The sequence below is a fragment of the Papio anubis genome, chromosome 10, assembly GCF_008728515.1.
Source record: "Papio anubis isolate 15944 chromosome 10, Panubis1.0, whole genome shotgun sequence".
In the NCBI taxonomy this organism is placed as follows: Eukaryota; Metazoa; Chordata; class Mammalia; order Primates; family Cercopithecidae; genus Papio; species Papio anubis.
Window position 1 is genome coordinate 120,939,806 of NC_044985.1, and position 21,581 is coordinate 120,961,386.

The following is a 21,581-nucleotide window of genomic DNA, read 5'->3' on the forward strand; positions in this document are numbered from 1 at the left end:
CAATCAAGTTGACGCTCAGTATTAACCATCACACATATCATATCTTTTCTTATTCGTGCACTTCTTTATATTAAACACCGGATTATGCCGAAAGGCCAGTCCATAGTCCTTTTGCCTTTCAGTCCTTCCTTACTCATGAGTGAGTCACAGGTCGAGAGTGGAGGTGGAATTCGTGCATATAAAGTGCGATGAAAACAGGTAAGTTCACTTTGTGCAGCGTGGTTCTGGTAAAAACAAAATACATACGCATGTATAAGCTATGAAGTACAAATTGTATCATTTCTGTGATTCCACATATGAGTTCAGTGCACTTATATTAATATTTAAAACTGGCATTGCACAACGTAAAGATGAATGGTAAACTTCATGCTAACAATTTAAATCTAAATTTTTCTTGGAATGATATTAAATAACCCATAAAAACACTATGAAAAGAGAGAAACTGAGAGGAAAGAGAAAGTTTTATATTTTATGACCTTAAAGTCACTTTCCTTCTGTTTTCTGAACAAGGAAGCTCTGCACTTTTCTCTGAGCCCCACAAATTATGCAGCCAGCCTTGCAGCAGGGACCAATCAAAGCCTCTTTCCTGGGGGTCTAGTGAGGGATGTAAAAAACAAGTATGTTAATAAATAATATGCAATATATAATGTTCGCTAACAATCAGTGCTGTGCGAAACTAAAACTGAAGAGGCCAGGATGGCTACAGCAAGCCGGGGGAGAGCTGAGAATTAGATGTAAATTCTGAGCGATAGGAAGGGCCCTGGATTTCAGGGCGTTGTGCATAAGAGTAACCAGATCTGCTCTACGTTTCAGGCAAGAAAAAAAAATTCCCTCTGGCTGCGGTTCGGAGAATACCGCGGAAGGAGGCAGGGGTCCCGGCTGGAGAAGCGTGGCTCCGGAGTGGGGGGGTGTGCGGGGCGAGCCCGGGCCGGGGACGCTACCCAACAAGCAGGTCTGGGGAGACTCAAACCTTACATTCCGAGTTTTTAAGCTTGTCTCCTCAAAGCGGGGAACTCACGAACGTTTCGTGAGCGCCTACGGTATGCAGGGCACGGAGCGGAGCCCTAGGGTCACCGACTTTACCAGGACAGCCGAGCAGCTGCAGGATCCGTCGTGTTCCCTAGCAATTTTAATATTTAAAAATGCGTTACTGTTGCTGTTGTTTTCTATATATTGGTTATCTTCGTGAAGAACCCTCAAAAGTGCAACGAACTCCTCCCTGCCAGGGGGCGGCCGTGCGCTCTGAGCACAGCTTCCAGCCGAGCCGGCCAGGTCCTCCAGGGCACCGAGAGAGCCGGCCAGAACGGCGGCGCCCTATCCCGGCCGCGGCAATGTCTGACGGCGCCCCGGAACTGACGGTCTGGTGCGCAGGGGCGCTCGGCGGCAACGGCGGCTTTAAACGTCATCGCGGGCGCGACGCCCGAGGGACGGTCTGGGGTTTGGCTGTCCGGAAGGTTCGGTGGCGAGACCGGCCGGGAAGATGCCAGTGGCGGTGATGGCGGAAAGTGCCTTCAGTTTCAAAAAGTTGCTGGATCAGTGCGAGAACCAGGAGCTCGAGGTAGCCCTTTGCGTTCCCTGGGAGAAACTGCGGAGTAGTCTTAGGCCCCGGGGCGGCACCAGTTTCCAGGGTAACGGGGTCTGAGGCTCGCGGGCTTTGGGAGCTCGCGGGGCGGGCGCGGGAGGTGGACGTGTGGAGCCCTGACCGTCGCGGCCTGCTGCGACCGGGCCCGGTCTCCCCTAAGTCACCGGGACCTTTTTGTTATATGTCTTCAGCTTGTGATCCCGAAAACCCTGTGCATCTTTGCTCCAGCACCTACCGATAAGCCCATATTAATTAGACATCTTTCATTCCTAGTATCGGGTTGGTAGAGAGTAGTAATGTGGATTTTATTAAAGATCTTGGTATATACACACACACCAACACACACACCCCAAAGCACACACACACACCAAGAAAGATGTGACCATTGTAACCTTTTCTTAACTCACAGAGCCTTTCTTGTAATGTTGTCAAGTAAGCTTGCCACTTTGTCTTCAGTAAGACAAATGAAAGTTATGCAGCTGTTAAAGTTAACGTTTTTCTTAGACACTTAAAAAGTGTTTATATCATTAGTTTTAAAATTAACTAAAGGAAACAACATCCAGAAGAAGCAGCTCACTAATAGACAATAGATACTTCCCAATTGAGTTAAAATTGAAAGAATTGTCTTTGCAACGCAGCTGTGGTGATTTTCTGTCTCTTATTCAGGACGCTTGATGTAATGGGCAGAATCAGAATGCTTCAGGAATCTGTCGAAATTGTTTCTTATACTAGTAAGATCATTTAAATGGGACTTTGAGAACTGGGGAAGGGGATTCTCTTACATATTCTTGAATGTATAGAGAAACTGAGGCCCAAAGGGAGATAAATCAAAGCTGATGACGAATATAAACTTAATACTCAGGATTTTCGTGTTTAATACTTCTCTAAGCTGTTTCTAAATCTATACTAGGACTATAAGATTATTTATAATCTTAGACTAAAAAGGCTTACTTTTTAATTAGCATTTATAAAATATTATTTCAAAAATGAAAGTTAAAGGGTAAGTGAGGTTTTTTAAATTTTGTGTTGTTTTGTTTTGTTTTCATTTTTGGCCTTCTAGGCCCCTGGAGGAATTGCTACACCCCCAGTGTATGGTCAGCTTCTAGCTTTATATTTGCTGCATAATGACATGTAAGTACGTTTAACCTAAAGCCAAGAGCAGCAGGTTTCTCAAAAGTTATATGGAAATATTTCTGCCCTGAAGTAGCACCACCAAACATAGGCACAACGAGCTACCTCTTTTATTATAATAACTATTACATCTATTTCCTATTGAATCATAGCTTAATGAATTATGATTAGGTCGTCATTGTCTTATATATACTTTCTAGAAAACTTTTCAATTTATTATGAGAAACTGTGTCAGTAAATTCATTTAATCTTTGTCTTTTTAAAATACTTTTATTCATATTAATAAAACAAAAGAAGTGGAAAGAGAAGATTGCAGCCGAGAGATTCATTACAAACATGTATGAGATTTGAAAGTTTTTTTAAATTTTTAATTATTCCTATTTCACGTTCACATGGAAAAGTCAGAAAGCATAACTATGCTAGGCCAGGCGTGGTGGCACACGCCTATAATCCCAGCACTCTGGGAGACTGAGGCAAGTGGATGGCTTGAGTCCAGGAGTTTGAGACCAGCCTGGGGATTATAGTGAAACCCTATCTGCTCTAAAAATACAAAAAATTAGCTGGATGTGGTTGCGCATGCCTCTAATCCCAGCTACCTGGGAGGCTGAGGTGGGGAGAATTACCAGAGCCCAGAAAGTCGAGGCTGCAGTGAGCCGATATTGCGCCACTGCACTGCAGCCTGGGCAACCAAAGTGAGACCCTGTCTCAAAAAGAAAGCATAACTGTGCAAAAAAAAAAAAAAAAAAAAAAAAAAAAAAATCTCCTGTAGTTCTGTAGACTCACTGATCATTCCTGATAAAATTTTATTTTAAATTGTTCCAAAACCTTTCTTTTATATCTTTTTAAAAACTAAATTGAAATTTTTATTACATATGTACGTTTGGTTTTTTTTTTAATTTTTTGTAAAACTATCATTATATGTTTGTCATAGTTCAAGCCTCCAAACCCATACAAACTCCTGCCTCAGAAGCTCTACCCACTGGTAGGAGGGACTGTGACAGGGAGAGAAGTGTTATGTACCATGCTTATTGTCAGGGAATGCTGGAGCCTTCATAGTACATAAGTTTGTTTACTTTTGTATCCAAATAAATCATTTGGGCCGTTCTATATGTCCTCGTGTTTGTTGCCTTAATTTGGGATATGGATTATTATTTTTTAAAAAGTTCACTAGAAATGGCAAAATATTACTTTGGTAAAAATATTTCATGTCCTTTTTTTTTTTTTTTTTTTTTTTTTGAGACGGAGTCTCGCTCTGTCCCCCAGGCTGGAGTGCAGTGGCCGGATCTCAGCTCACTGCAAGCTCCGCCTCCTGGGTTTACGCCATTCTCCCGCCTCAGCCTCCCGAGTAGCTGGGACTACAGGCGCCCGCCACCTCGCCCGGCTAGTTTTTTGTATTTTTTAGTGGAGACGGGGTTTCACCGTGTTAGCCAGGGTGGTCTCGATCTCCTGACCCCGTAATCCGCCCATCTCGGCCTCCCAAAGTGCTGGGATTACAGGGTTGAGCCACCGCGCCTGGCCTTCATGTCCTTTTTATCTGGAAAACTACTATTGTTTCCCCAAAACAAATTCATATAACACTAAATTTTACTTTGTGTTATGTAAAGTATACTTCTGAATGTTTGCCTTGGGACCTGATCGTTTTTAACATTTACGGAGATGATTATGTTTTTAATTGATTCTTCTTCTTTGTGGTGGCATAAATTAGGAATAATGCAAGATATCTTTGGAAAAGAATACCACCTGCTATAAAATCTGTAAGTATCCTCTGAACCTGCCTTACTGCTTTAATGTAATGACATTCCCTTAAATGGCAACCTTTTATAAGTTTCTGTTTTCTGTCTGACATCCTAGAAATAGTCATCAAACTAGTATTAAGGATTCAAAATAAATCTTCAGAGTCCTCTAGTCAGAAATTTGAATTTTGCTGGGATGATGTAGAATTTGTGCCCACTTCCTACTGATTAGATTTCTTGAGACAATTCTATGTGCAGCTTCCCTAGTTAAACAGCTGAGCCAGTTTAGATGAAGGAAGGTCCTGGAGGTGGCGGAAGCAGCCGAGGTGATTTTCAACCAGTTTATGTTGCTTCCTGTAATGGTACTTATTTTGAAACTGCCATTGTTTACAAGAATATTCTAAGAATGATTCACAGCAGTAAGATTATTTTTGCTAATTAGGATTTTAAATTTCTTATTTTGGATGGGAGATTAGGAGAAATAGCCTGTGAAAAGGTTCTTCCAAAGTGGAATGAAGTAAAATTTTAATGTCAGATGATTCCATGTGTCTAACATGAGTGTAAAGTGAAATTTTTAACATTCTCAGGATATTACCAAGAATTCATCTCAACTTTTGTTCATTGTCGATATTCATCAAGAGATCAGATTAGTATTTTTACTTTTTTTTTTTCCCTCACACATCCTGTTAAGTAAGATTGGAATATTCCTCAATTTCTTTGGCTAAATAAAGAACAACTATAAATTATGCACATAAGTTTCAATGATATTAGTGGAAGCTCTATCCTTAGAGAGGCTACAATGTGTGACATCTTAAATTGACAGTCTCTATTGTTAACCATTTTGCTATTACTTTTGACCTAAATATATATACATAATATATCTATGAAATTCAAAGACAGCATCTTTAAAAACAACGCTTAAGCTAATTAGTCTCCAGGCTTAATTCTGAAATGGTTTTGGACTACTTTCTCATGCCTTAATTTACTGTTGTAATTAAAAATGTGTATTAGGCCTACAGATAAATTTTATCTTACTGCTCATAGTGTTTAAAAACCCTTTTGATAGTGATTGGGCTGAAAAAGTAATTGCATCTTTTAAAATAAATGTTGAATTAGGTTTTAATGATGTAACTAACAAGTTTTTATATCATTTCTGGTATTTTGTTTCAAGTTTTATATCATTTCTGGTATTTTGTTTTAAGATACAATCATTGGTACATTTACAGAGTGAATACCTCTAAGGCAATAATATTTATTGCAGGCAAATTCTGAACTTGGGGGAATCTGGTCAGTAGGACAAAGAATCTGGCAGAGAGATTTCCCTGGGATCTATACAACCATCAACGCTCACCAGTGGTCTGAGACGGTCCAGCCAATTATGGAAGCACTTAGAGGTAGTGTTTCTTTGTGATTAAAAATGAAATTAGATGAGACTTGGTCCCTAAGTGCTGCAGTGTTGAAGTAATAAATCAGTGGTGTGTGTTTAAGTAGATATTTTTGATAGGTGAAAAGAGCAGTTTTCAAAATTTTTCAGATTTGCCCTAATCATGCTTCTTCATTTTTTGTTGCTTGAGATTACATTGGCTCCTGTGCCTTTGTTGTTTCTTAATTCTAGATAGAAATTGCTCGTCAGTTTTAAGTTTTGTTTTGTTTTTTGGTTTTTGGGGTTTTTTTTGCTATTAAAATGAGATCTTGTAATATTCTAACAAGTTTAAGGTATGGGTTTGTAGAGATGTGAAAATAGAGACTGCTCTTTGAATTTTGTCAGCCTCAGCCTTTGAGGTGTTGTCTTAAGCTTCTGGATTTTGTAACTAATCAGTTTAATACATAGATGCTCAAATGCATTTTTTTTTTTTTTTTTTTTTTGAGACGGAGTCTCGCTCTGTCGCCCAGGCTGGAGTGCAGTGGCCGGATCTCAGCTCACTGCAAGCTCCGCCTCCCGGGTTCACGCCATTCTCCGGCCTCAGCCTCCCGAGTAGCTGGGACTACAGGCGCCCGCCACCTCGCCCTGCTAGTTTTTTGTATTTCTTAATAGAGACGGGGTTTCACTGTGTTAGCCAGGATGGTCTCGATCTCCTGACCTCGTGATCTGCCCGTCTCGGCCTCCCAAAGTGCTGGGATTACAGGCTTGAGCCACCGCGCCCGGCCTCAAATGCATTTTTAATTGCTTTGAAAGATTACAAGCCTGGTGTGACAGAGCACTGATCCCACAATAAAATCTCATTCCCTGCCTCTCTACGTTCTCCCACCCTTAACATTTGCCTCCAGTCGTCCTGGTTCACTCTTTATAAAATTGTATAATCTTGTTTTATGTTGTTGTGTACTCTTATTTCTTACTGTTACTCTTACTTCCACAGTTAATATCCACCTTCACTGTATGCCCTCCTGCTGTGGAGGATGTCAGGGAGCAGGAATTTTTTAATAACTGTTCATCATTCTGCTAAGGGATATCAGCTTTACAGGGCAGCAGACAGCAAAGATTGTTTCTGAGATGCACATAATTCCCTTGGCATGGTAAAATTCTTAGCAGCATAAAACAGAACAATGTCAGTGACAAAACAGGAGGCAGCTTCTTTAAATGTGAATGAAATGAGCAGAATCCTAAGGCAGGCAGATAGATGGGAAGGGAGGAGTGTGGAAGAAGATTGCACAGGTATAGCAGGGGCAGTTTCAGAAAGTAGCACCGGAAACCTCTTCATATAAGGCCTGAGGAATTGGTGTTACAGTGGACTTTCATAGTATCCTTGTGATTCAGCCTTGTGATTGTGGTGGTGCGGTCACAGGCCATGTGCCTTTTCCCAGTGTTACACAGCGGGTTCATTGGCAGGACTGGGCTTGGGGCTCTTTACTCATTCAGCAAGCATTCCGTTGTGCACCGTGGGATCTGTAGTTTTATTCCTTCCCAGAGCCTCCTTTCACTGAATTCCATGAGATTGAGAATTCCTGGAAAGAAGTTCAGTAGACCCAGGAAAGGCTATACAGCATACCGTGTGGGAGTTTGAACTCTGGATCCATGCTTCTGGAGTTTAAATTCTGATTCTTTCACTTACTGGGGTGACTCCTCAGTGTCTCATTTTCCTCATTTGTGAAAATATACCTTATTCTAAAGTACTACAATATTCCTGAACATATCCTGAGACTTTTACAAATCTCCAGATTCATGAATGGTACTGTGGTTTCCTTTGTAATATGCAGCCAGGTCAGGATAGTCTCTTAACAGATTGGTCTTACTGATGAATTTAACATTTTGCTTCTTAACATATTAGAAACTTATTTTCTAGCTAAGATCTCTTTCCATTCTATTCTAAATTAGGCACAGTCCTATTGAAAAACTGAAAATGACTTAACTGAAGAGAAGCTAGCGAAAAGTATTTTTGCAGGAAACAAGGGCTGAGGAAGTACCCAGGAACTAGGGAGACAGTAGCCATTCTCATCTGAGGCCTGAAAGGGCAAGGCGACAGGCCAGTGTTTCTGGGGGAGACCCACAGGATGGATACAGAAGGTCAGCTGGAGCAAGGCAGGGAAGGGACATGGGAAGTAAATTCCCTGACCTTCTTTCCCAGCCTGTGACTTGATAGACCCCCATTTGCCAAAGTAGGGGAGCTCAGGTGCCACAGGCATTGGTGGCCAACCTCCCTGGCTTACAGCATGGCTGGGAAAGACAGAAGAGGATTCGAAAGGATGGGAGTGACTAGCTCCTCTTGCCTTCTGTCTCCAGCACAGGCAGAGATGGATGAGCGGCACTTGAGTATTTGTTGAACAACTGAATTTGCGTTCTGTTAGCATTTCTGTTTTCACCAAAAATGTGTTCCATCAACAACTGCCACAGATATTAGGTGCTGGCTCAATTTATTCCACCTTCCAGCATGTCATTCTGGGGCCTGAGGTTACAGATTTCACAACTTGGGGATCACAGAGTGACTAGTTGGAATGTAGATGTGATTCGTGCCAAGTGGATATTGCAGCTTCTGAGACTAAGAACACTTAGCCTTTATTTTTGCTTCGTCAACTCACTTCTGCCTGCCATTGCATGTTTTTCTTTCCTTTTCCAGTTATATCTTTTTACTTTTCTCTCCCTTTTGTTTATCTCCTCCATTCTTATTGTATTCCTGTTTTATTCCCCACTCTGAAAATATCAGAATATTTGAACTGAAGTAAATGTTTTTGAAATATGGTTGGCTTACCAATTGAATATAGTTTTATGGTGTATACTTTTGTTTCTCTAAAAAATATATATTTCTTTTCCATTGTTGGCTCAGTTCTTATCCATTGAATATCTGCAGCCTTAATAGAAAACGTTTCTTGGTGTTGTAAAGTCTGTTAGGTTACAGGCTGGTTAAAGGAAGGAAGGAACCTACAATAAGAAGTGTAAAGCCACAGAAGGAAGAGCGGACAGACAGTGGCTGAGTGAAAGCTGGAGAGGATGTCGGGCTCAGTATGAAGGGAAGGCACGGGAGTGTCAGCAGTTTTTAAGGAATCTGAGAAAACAAAGCCTGAGTGTTGGAGTTGTGCCCCATTTTGGTCCTTGTGATACTGTCAACAAGCATGTATTTGGCATAGATTTCACTGGAGATGCTAGATGTTTGGGGGACTATAAAGATAATAGCCCTTCCTGTTGAGAAGTTTGGAATAGAATTGAAAAGAAGCGGGTAGGTGGAACAGTGTCTGCCGCGTAGGTGGAAAGTTGCTTGTTAAAGTAGAAGTGTAAACGATACTGCTGAGTTTAGAGAAGGGCAGAGATCGTAATGAATTATAAACAGACTTAGGAATGGTAGAGAGCAGACAGGAGGGCATTTCAGGCCACGGAACAGCGTAAACCAAAAGCCCCAGTGGGAGAAGGTGTAAGACTTGTCTGAGAGCCAGTGCACTAGTTTGACACAAAGGGCATCTGAGGGAATTGGTGTAGTTTGACAATGTCCCAGGAATGGAGAGAAGATTTTAAATACCTTAGGGTGTTTGTTTTACATACGTCCACTGGCCTATTAAATATGGAAAGTAAGACCCAGAATATTTCCTAAGCATGTGGACAGCCAGGTGGAGGAGCTCTTGCGTTACCACAAAGCACTGCACAGGAAGAAAGGCCAGCTGGTTCCACAGTGCTCAACTCTATATCACTCCGGAATTGATTTATGTGGGTATGTGAGCCTGGGGACAATCCTAAATGCCATTTTCAGGAAAGTTTTTGTTGCTGGTGGTGTTTGGCAGTCTCAGACTCATTCTTTCAGGGTGGGAATTTAGGAGTTTGAACCTTAATTCAGTCAAGAGTTTGATGCAGACTTGAAGAGTGCCCCAGTTACAGGATCTGTTCCGTGACTCCCAGGTGTGGTCCTGTATTAGAGACGTTTTTGAAAAGGACAGCTGATTACACAATTCAGTTTTCTGCTGCTTTGATTCCAGCATTTGTGAATGAAATAAGATAAGTACATTTATACCCCCATTGCGTAAACGAACTGTATTTTCTTAGGGTTAGAGCCTTGTGTTTAGTAACCCTTTTCCATCTTTGTAATTTTCATTATCTGAGATTTTTTTATCCGAGAAGTGTAAGAAATGTATTTTTTTATTCAGCAATATTTGAACCCCCTTTACATACTGGACATATATATTTGTATCTATAAGCACAGAAATCTTTGGGTTCATCTGGTCTTGCTTATGAAAACTGGACAAGGACAGTGGTGTGATTTAGCGATGTGTTTTGAAAATACCTGCTCCCCTGGTTCACTCTTTGCCAACCCTGCACTCCCACAATAGATGCAACAAGGAGACGCGCCTTCGCCCTGGTCTCTCAAGCGTATACTTCAATCATCGCTGATGATTTTGCAGCCTTTGTTGGACTTCCTGTAGAAGAGGCTGTGAAAGGTATTTTTGGCTTACTTTTTACTTTACAAGGAAAATGGAAAATAGAAGTGTGAATTGTAGGTTCACAGTCTCCTCTGAAACGCTTGGAACAGAATATGCTTTTGGAGTCCAGGCAGTGTTTTTTGAGAGGTGATATGAAACAGGTGTTGTGGAACACGCAGCAGGCACCATGCAGTCAAGCATATTAATAGTTCTGTGGCAAGCAAATGCGTGAATATCCACACAATTGGTTACAAAAATATGTCTTAATTGGCTTCTTTACTCATATCTGGAAATCCTTATTTCGCCCTTATTTGGTAAAGGCGGCATCATCCCCACATCCCTTTTCAGCCCATTTTCCCTGCCATTTCGGACCCATACCCTAGGCGCGCGCTTGCTCCCCACTCACACCTACCTGCCGGTCTCTCCAAATGTAACTTCGCATTTTCATTTCTCAGCTGATGCCCAGACTAATCCTTCCTCTTGCTCGTTGCTATAGAATATTGTATACACCTGGCCGGGTGCAGTGGCTCACACCTGTAATCCCAGCACTTTGAGAGACCAAGGCAGGTGGATCATGAGTTCGAGACCAGCCTGGCCAACATGGTGAAAATACAAAAAATTAGCTGGGCATAGTGGCAGGCACCTGTAATCCTAGCTGCTTGGGAGGCTGAGGCAGGAGAATCATTTGAACCTGGGATGCGGAGGTTGCAGTGAGCCGAGACTGTGCCACTGCACTCCAGCCTGGGCAACAGAGTGAGACTGCGTCTCAAAAAAAAAAAAGAATATTGTATACACCTTGTTGCATTGTTTTACCATGATTGACATTTTTGATTCTCCAGCTACAATATGAGCTCCATCAAGCACCACATCCTAAATTTCCAGGGCCTAGATACATGAAGAGGTCAATGAAAGTTCTTATACTAAGTTATCAAATACTTTTATTTATTCTTTTGGCTCTTAAAATTGATCCGTCATTTATTTTCTATATATAACATACTTCAGAGCTCATACTCTCAGCTGACCACCTGGATGTGAATCCTGGTACCACCCATCCCTGATGCTAGTGCCTATGTGACTTAGGACAAATCACTTGAATTCCCTCAACTTCATTTTCCATACCTGTCAAATGATGGCCCTATATCCCACTTCATAAAGTTGTGGTGGTTACATAAAATGATCCCTATAAAAGCACGTAGTCTGATACCTACAGGTAAACCTTCTGTATATGGAAGCTGTTTTTCTTATTGCCATTTTTGTTATTACTGATATGATGATCACAAAAGGCACTATATGAGTTTTCCTTATGTTTGTTTTAAATAATACTGATTAGGTTAATACTGTAATGTATTCTTGACAGAAAACTAACCATCTTTTAATGATTATAGGAGCCTAATAGAAAAATGAGGCTTTGATACCTGTTTCAGAAATATTTCAATAATAAGTTTCCATGCTTTTGTGATACATCTTTCTAGTAAAAATGCATACGATGGGTTATACTAAACACATCAGGTCTTCTGTACAACTAATGTCATGGACAAGTTTTGGATTTTGTGGGGTGTTTTATTCTTTCCGCATCTTTATGTATAATATACTTTTTTAGGTATATTAGAACAAGGATGGCAAGCTGATTCCACCACAAGAATGGTTCTGCCCAGAAAGCCAGGTAGGTGGAGCTTTCACCCATTTATGCAGCATTGAACTCTTCTAAGACTGCTTCAGGTTTTCAGGCTTTGATTTTTGATAATTGCATATAAAATTCTGCTATACTAACATAATGGAAATAACTTATTTTAAATAAAGCGTCGACAGGGTAGAAAGAATCTTAAAGATCGTGATTTATTTTCTAACGTCAGTTATTTCTAATGATGGAAATAACACATTTTAAATAAAGCATAGTAGACAGGGTAGAAAGGATCAGCTCGTTTAAACTCTTAAAAATGTATTTCCTGTATATAAATGATTTTATATAGGTGTTTCATGGTCCTTCTTACACCATAGTTTTTACTACATATTAATCTCCATCCTTTTATGGAGCCATTTGTAACTGAGCTTATCCTTCATATCCAAACTGTTGTCTGTATTTAAAAAAAACTTAAATATTCAACTGCCCCCCTTTTCTGCTTGCTCTCAAGTCATATGGGCACTTTTCCTGTGGCTTCCACTTTCTCAGAGTTAACTTCTCTAGCCCTCCTTTTAAGGCCTTAATTTCTGTGACCTGCCCTTGTTGTCATTATCTGAATTCCCAGCCCCTCAGTCTTGCTGTTGGAAGTGAGCCACACTCCTTCCTGCCTGATAGTTTCTCTTCCTTCTGCTGACCAGGAGTGTCCTTTTCTGCCAGATCTTTAGAGCCAGGCTTAATGCCCACTTCCATAAACCCGCCTGCATCCACGTCAACCCAAATTTCCTTCCACCTACTCGGAATGCCTACGTTTAGACATTGTTGAACGTACAGTAAAGGATTCTCAATGTGCTCAGCCCTTTGAGTTACAAAGAGTGGGAAGACATGATCCCAGTCAAGTGAGATAGTGGGGAAGAGTAATATAATGAAGAGTTATGATAGAGGATGGTTATTATCCCTGTTTGAGAAATAAATGGCCATAAATGCATGTTGTGCTGAAAATCGCATGTTCTATGAAAGGTCTTTACAATGACTTTTGTAAATTGAGCTGTACATTTTTTTTTTTTTTTAATTTAGTTGCAGGGGCCCTGGATGTTTCCTTTAACAAGTTTATTCCCTTATCAGGTATGTATTTTCATATGCACATTTTTAAAATGTCTCATTGTTCCTAATTTCTTTTTTGTAGTATATATATGTATATGTGTGTGTATCTATTTCTTACCTTGTAAACAGAGGTTAAATTTCATAAATGTGTAATAATACATCTGGTTACAAGAGTGAAACTGGGCTCCCCTAGAGCTTGCCTTGAAGCGGTGGCCTCCTCCGGGCCAGCTGCAGAGCCTTCTTATTCTCATGTTGGGGAGGCCCGCCAGAGCTGTTCACCAGCACTGTTATTCAGAAGGCATCCTGAGGCTGACGTGTAGTAACTTAAATGTTGGAATGTAAATTCCTTGAGGTTCTTTGTGGGATTTTTTGTTTGTTTGTTTGTTTGTTTGGTTCATTGACAATTTAATATTCTTCAGTGAAGCCTGGGGCATGGTAGGCATGCTAATTATTTCTTGAATTTAATGTTGCATGGGTAGGGATGTTTTCAAGAAGAGCTGTGATCTTTTAAACGAGATGTTGCTTGATAAAAGTGTCTTTAACCTTTACATAGAATACTTCAATAACAACAACATCAGACATGCCTTTACTACCAGTTAGGTAAAACCATACTCATAAAAGTTGAGACTTCTTGACTTGCTTTTCAAAAATGTCCAAGGCTCTATGATGTAAGATTTTGTCTAAAACCAGGACAAATCTAAGAAAGTTAACTTATTGTTAAAAATTGAAGGCATTGGGGGAGATAGGTGTTGGGGCCAAAGCTTTGTTACAGTGGTATCTAACTTGAAGTGTGTTTATTCTTTAACATACAGAGCCTGCTCCAGTTCCCCCAATACCCAATGAACAGCAGTTAGCCAGACTGACGGATTATGTGGCTTTCCTTGAAAACTGATTTATCACTCTGAGTTCAAGATTCATCTTCAGAATCCTGTATACTGACAGATATCGAAATGTAAAGTTTGTATTTTCAGTTTATTGGATGGCTTAAGCACCTCAGCATTCCTTACTGAGTATGTGATAAAATACATATAGAATATAAAATATACTGTATACATTTTGTCCTTAAACATTATGCTGAATAGTTGTTGAAACAGTTCTCATTTTGTAATACTTAATAATCTGGATGGAGCCCGTCAGTATTACAGTTAGTTTGTTTTCTGGTGACTCATAAAATAAGGTTTCCTGTTTCATGTAGAATAGTGTTTGTCAACTGTCTTTTGTCTGCCCCAGCACATGCCACACTCTTACCTGTACCATTGGTTGATAATTGTCATGACTCATTTGGACTTGAAGCAAGACTGTCCCCAGGCACAGTATCGGAATCCCTGGGGATTATGATTCACGCTCTTTGGAGAATATGCTCTCTTTTCACCCCCACCTCCTGAGAGCCACTAATGTAAAATACAGAAACATAGCTGAGGAACAAATAGACCATTTCCATACTAAACCAGTTTGTTGACTTTAGATTTTTTCCAATAGTGTGAGTATATCCATTGCTGGCAGTGGAGGGCTTGCCATGAAAATGCAACTTATTTAAGACATTCATGAGACGTATTAACTTGCGCTGTCTCCTTTTAGAAGGGAAAACTTAAGTGTGGAATGCATTGTATGGGCAAAGAAGCTATGAAGGTACATGATATACTTTGTACAACTATCCTGCAGCCCATTGGTTGCTTATATTTATCTCTTGGCTCAAGTTTTGCCCTTTGGAGAAATACTGAGCAAGTCTTTCATTCTGTGTGTGACAGCCCTTTGAATATTTGAAGTTGTTTGTTGGAACTTCAGGTTATAACAGCCCTTAGTTCATTTATTCTGCATTTGTTCAATAAATATTTAACTGAATTCTTCAACTATTTCATCTAAGATAGTTTCTGGAAATTTCACTCTCTGGATCTTTCTGTGGACACAGTCTATTTTGTCATTGTCTCAACATGAATCTCTTAAATAGAAATGAGCTGTATGGTGAATCTGTGTGGTGATAATTACATAACTTATTTATTTTAAATGCATTTTAGTGGCTATTTCAGTTTTTCTTAACATATATGGGAATACTTTTTGAATTGCAATTTTATTTAACCCGGATAGGTAAGTCATATTACAATTCCTTGTTTTACAGTTGAGGAAATGGAAATTTAAGAAGTCAGAGTATCAGTAGAGTGGTCAAGAGAATGACAGTGCCAGTTTTTTTAACTTCTAGGTATTAAGTACAAACTGTATCCCTGGTTATTTTTTAAAAGTAGATTAGAGTCAATCCAAATGTTCATTAATAGGGAATTGTTTGAATAAACAACAGTGTAGACTACGCAAGTGTAAAAGGAGTGAAGATCTCTCTACTAAACTGGAATGATCTTCAGAGAGAGAACATAGAAAGCACATGTAGTTTATCTGGTTATCTTGAGGGTAACAAAAGGAGAATGATTACAATTATATATATGTACATATTTCCTTATATTTCAAAATGAAGCAATTGGGGGATATCTACAAAATGAATAAAATAGTTCCTGAGAGAGGAAGGGGAGGACAGTGAACTACTACATGGAGAAAAAATAATCTCGAATAACTCAAACACAGTATTTCAATTTTACATTGTCAGTAGGATATACACTAAGGACAAAAAAATCTTAGATTCATGAATGTGGTTTTTCATGATTAATTTCACAAAATCTTGATATCATTATTATTAAAAGTATATTATAGATTAGTAATCATGTAACCTTAGACCCCAGTCATCTTAAATTTGACATGAAAACCTCATTATATGCTTTCTTTTTCTTTGTAAACAGTAAATATTTCCCACTCCTGTCTACATGAAAAGGTCTAGAGTGATTACAGTTCAGTAACCATGAGCACCACTAGTATCCAGATTGTGTTCTTTCATTTTCATTTGCAATTAAAAGGAATAAGAACTTATTTGCAAAACTGCTACAAGATGTCCAGGATTCAAGGAAGCTCTTAAAGACTTGGGATTCTGTCAAAGGTTTATACAAGCCAACTTGAAGGGATTTCTACAGGCCATGTAAAAATGAGACAGTTTGAGCATGAAATATTTGTATATGTGTCTATTTTTAACTAATAACTTTATCACTGTATAAGAAAGGCAGGCTGAGTGCTTGATTTCACTTCCCTTTATTATCAATTTTCAGGACAAATTGATATCCTACCAATCTCTAAAGCCACAAAAATTGAACCTGTAGGGTAGTCAAAAAGCTCATGCTGGAAAATTCCACCTAATAAAGATAAAAATTAGAAAAACAGTACTTGCAGCCCTTAATGAAACAAAGAAGGGATCGTGGAAATATATATCAATGCTGTTGAGACCACAGGGTAAGAAAATGAGATTGAGCATAAAATACGTCCGGTACATCCATCAGCCTATCTTTGTGCTCGGGCCATTTCTGAGCCAGCAATCTGCGTACAAGTGTAGCCTGACAGCACCGTGCTTCGGATCCATTGACTATCTCTACAATTTTGCTCTGGGACTTACCCTGGCACTACTATCAGGATGCCCACACAGACCTGGGTAAGAGGGCGTTAGCCACACGGGCAGCCCTTCAGCAGTTGTGAACATGACAGGCTGAATAAACACTCTCTTCCTTGTCTCAGGGCAGACTAGTTCCGACGTGCTCTATACCTACTTCCTCAAAAAGAACCCCAAAAAGATTGAGCTGTGGTGTCCCATGGTCATAAGCTCTCTAACGCAGCCTTCGATTGTTTTTTCCTCTTCCTTGTTTTACTTTTCCTGGTTCCCTGTCTCTTGTTCCCAGAGATAAACAGAAGTGATCTGTCTGCATACCTGTATATACCTATGCTGTTCTGCCTTGGGGTGGGGATTGGGGACCTAATCAAATCAAAGGGAAATGTATAATACATGAATCAGGTTGAAAGCACCTGTATTTAATTATATACATATATACACACACATATATATACACATATAATTGAAGCTTTAGATCTGCTACTTTACATAAAATGTGAGAATTAATGGAACAAGTTAAACATCCCACTAAGAATCAGCCAGTTCCAGAATGTGGGAAATTTAACAGGATTAGTGAGTTTGCTTGAAAAATAAATGACAAAGTCAGGGGGTGGTAAATATGAACTTTTCTGCTCCTGGGTTGAAGGGCCTTGAGGCCAACTCAGAACTGTGTCAATAACTGTAATAGGTGGATACCCACATTTATCCCTTGAGAGGCATCAGCCCCTAAATCAATGTGGAATGCTAAGATTTGAGAGTACTACAATGAGGTCATCTGCGGCAGTTCTTTGCAGGTCCTGGCGGGTGTTTGCTTATTCCACTGGGCACAGCAAGATTCAAGCTTTGCCTGGTGAGGGGTCCACTGCTGAATAACAACCTGTGGAATTTCGGCACTTTCAAAGGGCTAGGGTGATAACAATGGAGACCTGAGAGGGCTAAACCGCACTATTTACCCTTCAAAACATTTGGTGAACTTCTAAGCTGCCTAGGGTGGGAGACCAAAACGCAAGTCAAAAACCTTGAGAAACAATTCCATTTTCCTGGAGTCTTGCTATGTCAGCGCTCCATTAAACAAGGTTGGTGGGTGGGAGAAGAAGTAGAATATTAGGAAAACTGCTTCTGGAAAACAGGTCAATATAAAATACTAAGCTGAAGTACAGAAATGAAGCAGTGAAACTTAACTGGCCATTGTGTTGGAGACGTGTGGTACACAGCAAAGCGATCTACCATTCATCTAATTGGAATCCAAGGAAGAGAGATAATATAGAGTGGAAAAGTAGAAGTACCAGCCCAGAATTTTCTGAAAGTGATGAGAGAAATCAAGCCACAGATTCAAAAAGCTCAGAAAACCCCCACAGAGTATAAATGCAAAGAAAACCACACCCAGACAAAAATAGTAAACTACTGAAATCCAGAGACAACGAGAATATATTAAAAGCACAGAGGAAGGACTGGGGGGGCATTGTCTTCAAAGAAATAGTGGTAAAGCCAGACAGTGAAATGGCATTTATAACATGTTGAAAGAAAAATAAAATCCTAACTGTTGTATACAAAAGATACTCTTAATATTCCTGTGTTCTTACATTTAAAAGTTGGAAAAAGATATACCACTGCAAATATTAACCAAAAGAAAGTTGGTGCATCTTTGAAAGTAAGAGTTGGCCCTCCATGTCTGTGGGTTCTACATCTGTGATTCAACCAACTGTGGCTCAAAATTATTTGAAATTAAAAAAAAAAAAATACAGCATAACAATTATACATTGCAGTGTATTAGGTATTAAATCTAAAGATAAAGTATACAAGAGAATGTGTATGGATTATTTGCAAATACTGTTATATAGAGGACTCTCATTTACAGATTTTGTATACTCGGCGGTCTTGAAGCCAAGTATATCCCCTGTGAATATCCAAGGGTGATTGTATTAGACAAAGTCGACCTCAAGGCAAGAAGCATTATTAGAGATAGAAAGTGATTTTTAATGAAAAAGTTTGCATATAGTTTCCTTCTGTAACAAATTACCACAAACTTAATGGCTTAAAACAACACAGATGTATTACCTTACAGTTCTGCAGTTCAGAAATCTGAAATGGGTCTCGCTGGGCTTATGTCAATAGGGCTGCATATTTTTCTGGAGGCTCTAGGGGACAAGCTGTTACCTTGCCCTTTCCAGCTTCTAGAGGCCACCCACATTTCTTGGCTCATGCCGCTCTTTCTCCACCTTCAAAGCCAGCAACATTGGGTAGAGTTATGTTCACCCTGCTCGCTCTCTGGTTCTCTCTTCTGCCTCCTTTCTTCCACTTTGAAGGACCCCTGTGATTATATGGGGCCCACCTGGAAACTCAGGATATATCAGTCTATTTTGAGATGAGCTGATTAACAATCTAGTTCTGTCTGCTATCTTAATTTCCTTTTCCCATGTAACCTGAGATTCTACAGATTCGAATATAGACATTTTTGGAATATTCGAATATAGACATTATTCTACAGAGATCAGTCCAAAAGGCAACAGGATTATGTAGCAATTCTAATTTTATATTCAAAATATAATCAAGTGGAAGTTGACAGAACTAAATGGAGAAAAGTCATCTATAATCATACTGGAAGACATACCACTCATATTAGCTGATGGCATGAACAGCCAGTATCACAAAGAATATAGAAAAGGTGACAGACTTGATCTAATTGGGATACATAAAACAGTAACCAACAATGACAAAATGTAATTCATTTTATGCTGTATAAAGCATTTACCAAAACTGGACACATAAAGGACCATAAAGCCCTAATACATTACAAAGAGTAGAAATCAAAATGAGTGCATTCTCTGAAAACAGTGGGATTAAGCTAGAAATCAATGAAGCCATATGGATTACTAGGAAATCTGTAACTGCTTAGAAATTATGTAGTTGTCTGGGCATGGTGGCTCACACCCGTAATCCCAGCACTTTATGAGGCTGAGGCAGGATGATCTCTTGAACCCAGGAATTCAGAATTCAGGACCATCCTGGGCAACATAGACCCCTGTTTCTACAAAAATATAATTTAAAAAAATCAGCTGGGCATGGTGGTGCATGCCTGTGGTCCCAGCTACTTGAGAGGCTGAGGCAGGCGGATCGCTTGAGCTTGGGAAGTCAAAGCTGCAGTGGGCCGTGATTATGCCACTGCACTCCAGCCTGGACAACAGAGTAAGACCCCGTCCCAAGGAAAGAAAGAAATTATGTAGTATACTTCTCAATTACCTATGAGACACAGAAGAAAACATAAATTAGAAATATTTAAGGAATTCATCCAAGGCTAAGATTGGAGATAATGTATAGACTTAAAAGCAATTACTAGAAAAGAGGCTGAAAACCAATAATCACAAATCAAATTCAAATAAAGTTGGAGGGAAACATTAAGACCAAAAATCAATGAAATAGTAAATAAAAATATAACAGAAATAAGTCAACAAAACCACAGATTGGGGCTTTGAAAAGAAACAAAATTGTTAAGTCTCTAGCAAGAATAATAGGGAGAAAACACAAATTATACACAGCAGTAGTGAAAAAGCAAAAAAGTTGGTAATAGAGCTGGGTGTGGTGGCTTTTGCCTGTAATCCCAACACTTTGGGAGGCTGAGGTGGGTGGATCACTTGAGGCCTGGAGTTCAAGACCAGCCCGGCCAACATGGCGAAACCCCATCTCTAATAAAAGAAAAAATACAAAAATTAGCCGGGCATGCTGGCGTGTGCCTGTAGTCCCAGCTACTTAGAAGGCTGAGGCACAAGAATTGCTTGAATCCAGGAGGCAGAGGTTGCAGTGAGTCAAGATCACCCCACTGCACTCCAGCCTGGGCGACAGAGTGAGACTTCATCCCCTCCCCCCCCAAAAAAAAAAAAAAGTTGGTAATAGGATTTTGTGAGCAATTTTATGCCAAGAAAAAATTATGTGGACAAATTCTTTGAAAAATGCAACTTAGAGAAATAAAACCAAGAAATAAATCTGACTACGCCTATCTGTCAAAGAGAATGACTTGGTTACTAAAATCCTCTCCAAAACAACACCCATATAGGGTCACTGATAAATTTATCCATGCATTTAAGAAAGAGCAATAATTTTACACAATTTATTCCAATTAATAGAATACAGTAGAAAAATCGCCAGCTGACTTAAAGAGGCCACAATTTTAAGAGAAAAATACAGACCAATGTACTCATGAAGATGGATGTAAAAATCCATATCCAAATGTTAGCAAATCAAATCCATCAATATTTCAAAAGACTATTATGACCAAGTGGAGTTTATTCCAGCATTTAAAAGGCAGTTTAATATTAGAAAGTGAGTGTAATTCACCACATTAACAGAAAAAAGGAGAAGGATCATGCAGTGATTTAAAGAGATGCAGGAAAAGCATTTGATTCCACACTCACTCATGATTTAAAGAAAAACTCTTCATAAATAAAAATAAAACAATGTCCTTAATCTAATAAGAGTATCCATGGAAAACCTGTAGCAGATCTCACACATAGTGGTGAATTACTGAAAGCTTCCCACTTTGTACTGAGATCAAGACAGGTATATCTGCTATAATCACCTGTATTCAAAATTGTACTGAAGACCCTGCCTGGTGCCAGGTGGGAACCCATGTCCCCAACAAGATAGAATCAAGTTTTAGCTGATACCATCAGTGGCTGACTACAGGGGCCTCAGACTCTGAATAACCCTCAGACTTTAGGGTTAGTTGTGTGCAGACTTTAGAAGCTGTGGGCCTTGGGTGCACCCTAGTAATGCAGTCGTCTCAGCTGTTGAGGTCTTCTGGTGCCATCCAGCTCTACTTCAACCTTGGCAGCCATGGAATTCCAGTCATGGTAGTCCTGGTCTTAGTAAGCCCCCTAGCACTTCAACAGCTGAAGAAATCATGGGCTTAAGGACCTCATTAATAGACCTGCCTTCTATCTTTGGATAAGCTAACTGCTGAAGAACACTCTCAAAAACAAGTCCAGTTGCAAAGACTGCATTAGGTATCTACTTCAGTGTGAAAACATGAATGCACAGCCATGGGAAGAATAATCAAGGAAACATGATGTCATTAAATGGACAAAATAAGATGCCATCGACTGA

The 21,581-nt window shown here is 39.7% G+C and overlaps 1 protein-coding gene across 3 annotated transcripts; it reads left to right on the forward strand.

Moving 5' to 3' along the window:
• Positions 1-826: 826 nt before the first annotated feature.
• COPS8 (COP9 signalosome subunit 8) lies at positions 827-14,973 on the forward strand. Of its 3 annotated transcripts, XM_009183401.3 has the most exons (9): positions 959-1,558; positions 2,249-2,313; positions 2,643-2,713; positions 4,419-4,467; positions 5,708-5,840; positions 10,195-10,302; positions 11,885-11,947; positions 12,980-13,027; positions 13,819-14,973. In XM_009183401.3, coding segments are annotated over exons 3-9 (483 nt in total). In that variant the 5' UTR covers positions 959-1,558; positions 2,249-2,313; positions 2,643-2,711; the 3' UTR covers positions 13,899-14,973. The 3 variants fall into 3 exon arrangements, with proteins under 3 accessions (XP_003908179.1, XP_009181665.1, XP_021779874.1); XM_003908130.4 differs by lacking the exon at positions 2,249-2,313 and having other exon boundaries at positions 827-1,558; XM_021924182.2 differs by lacking the exons at positions 2,249-2,313; positions 10,195-10,302 and having other exon boundaries at positions 1,408-1,558; positions 13,819-14,898.
• Positions 14,974-21,581: the final 6,608 nt, after the last annotated feature.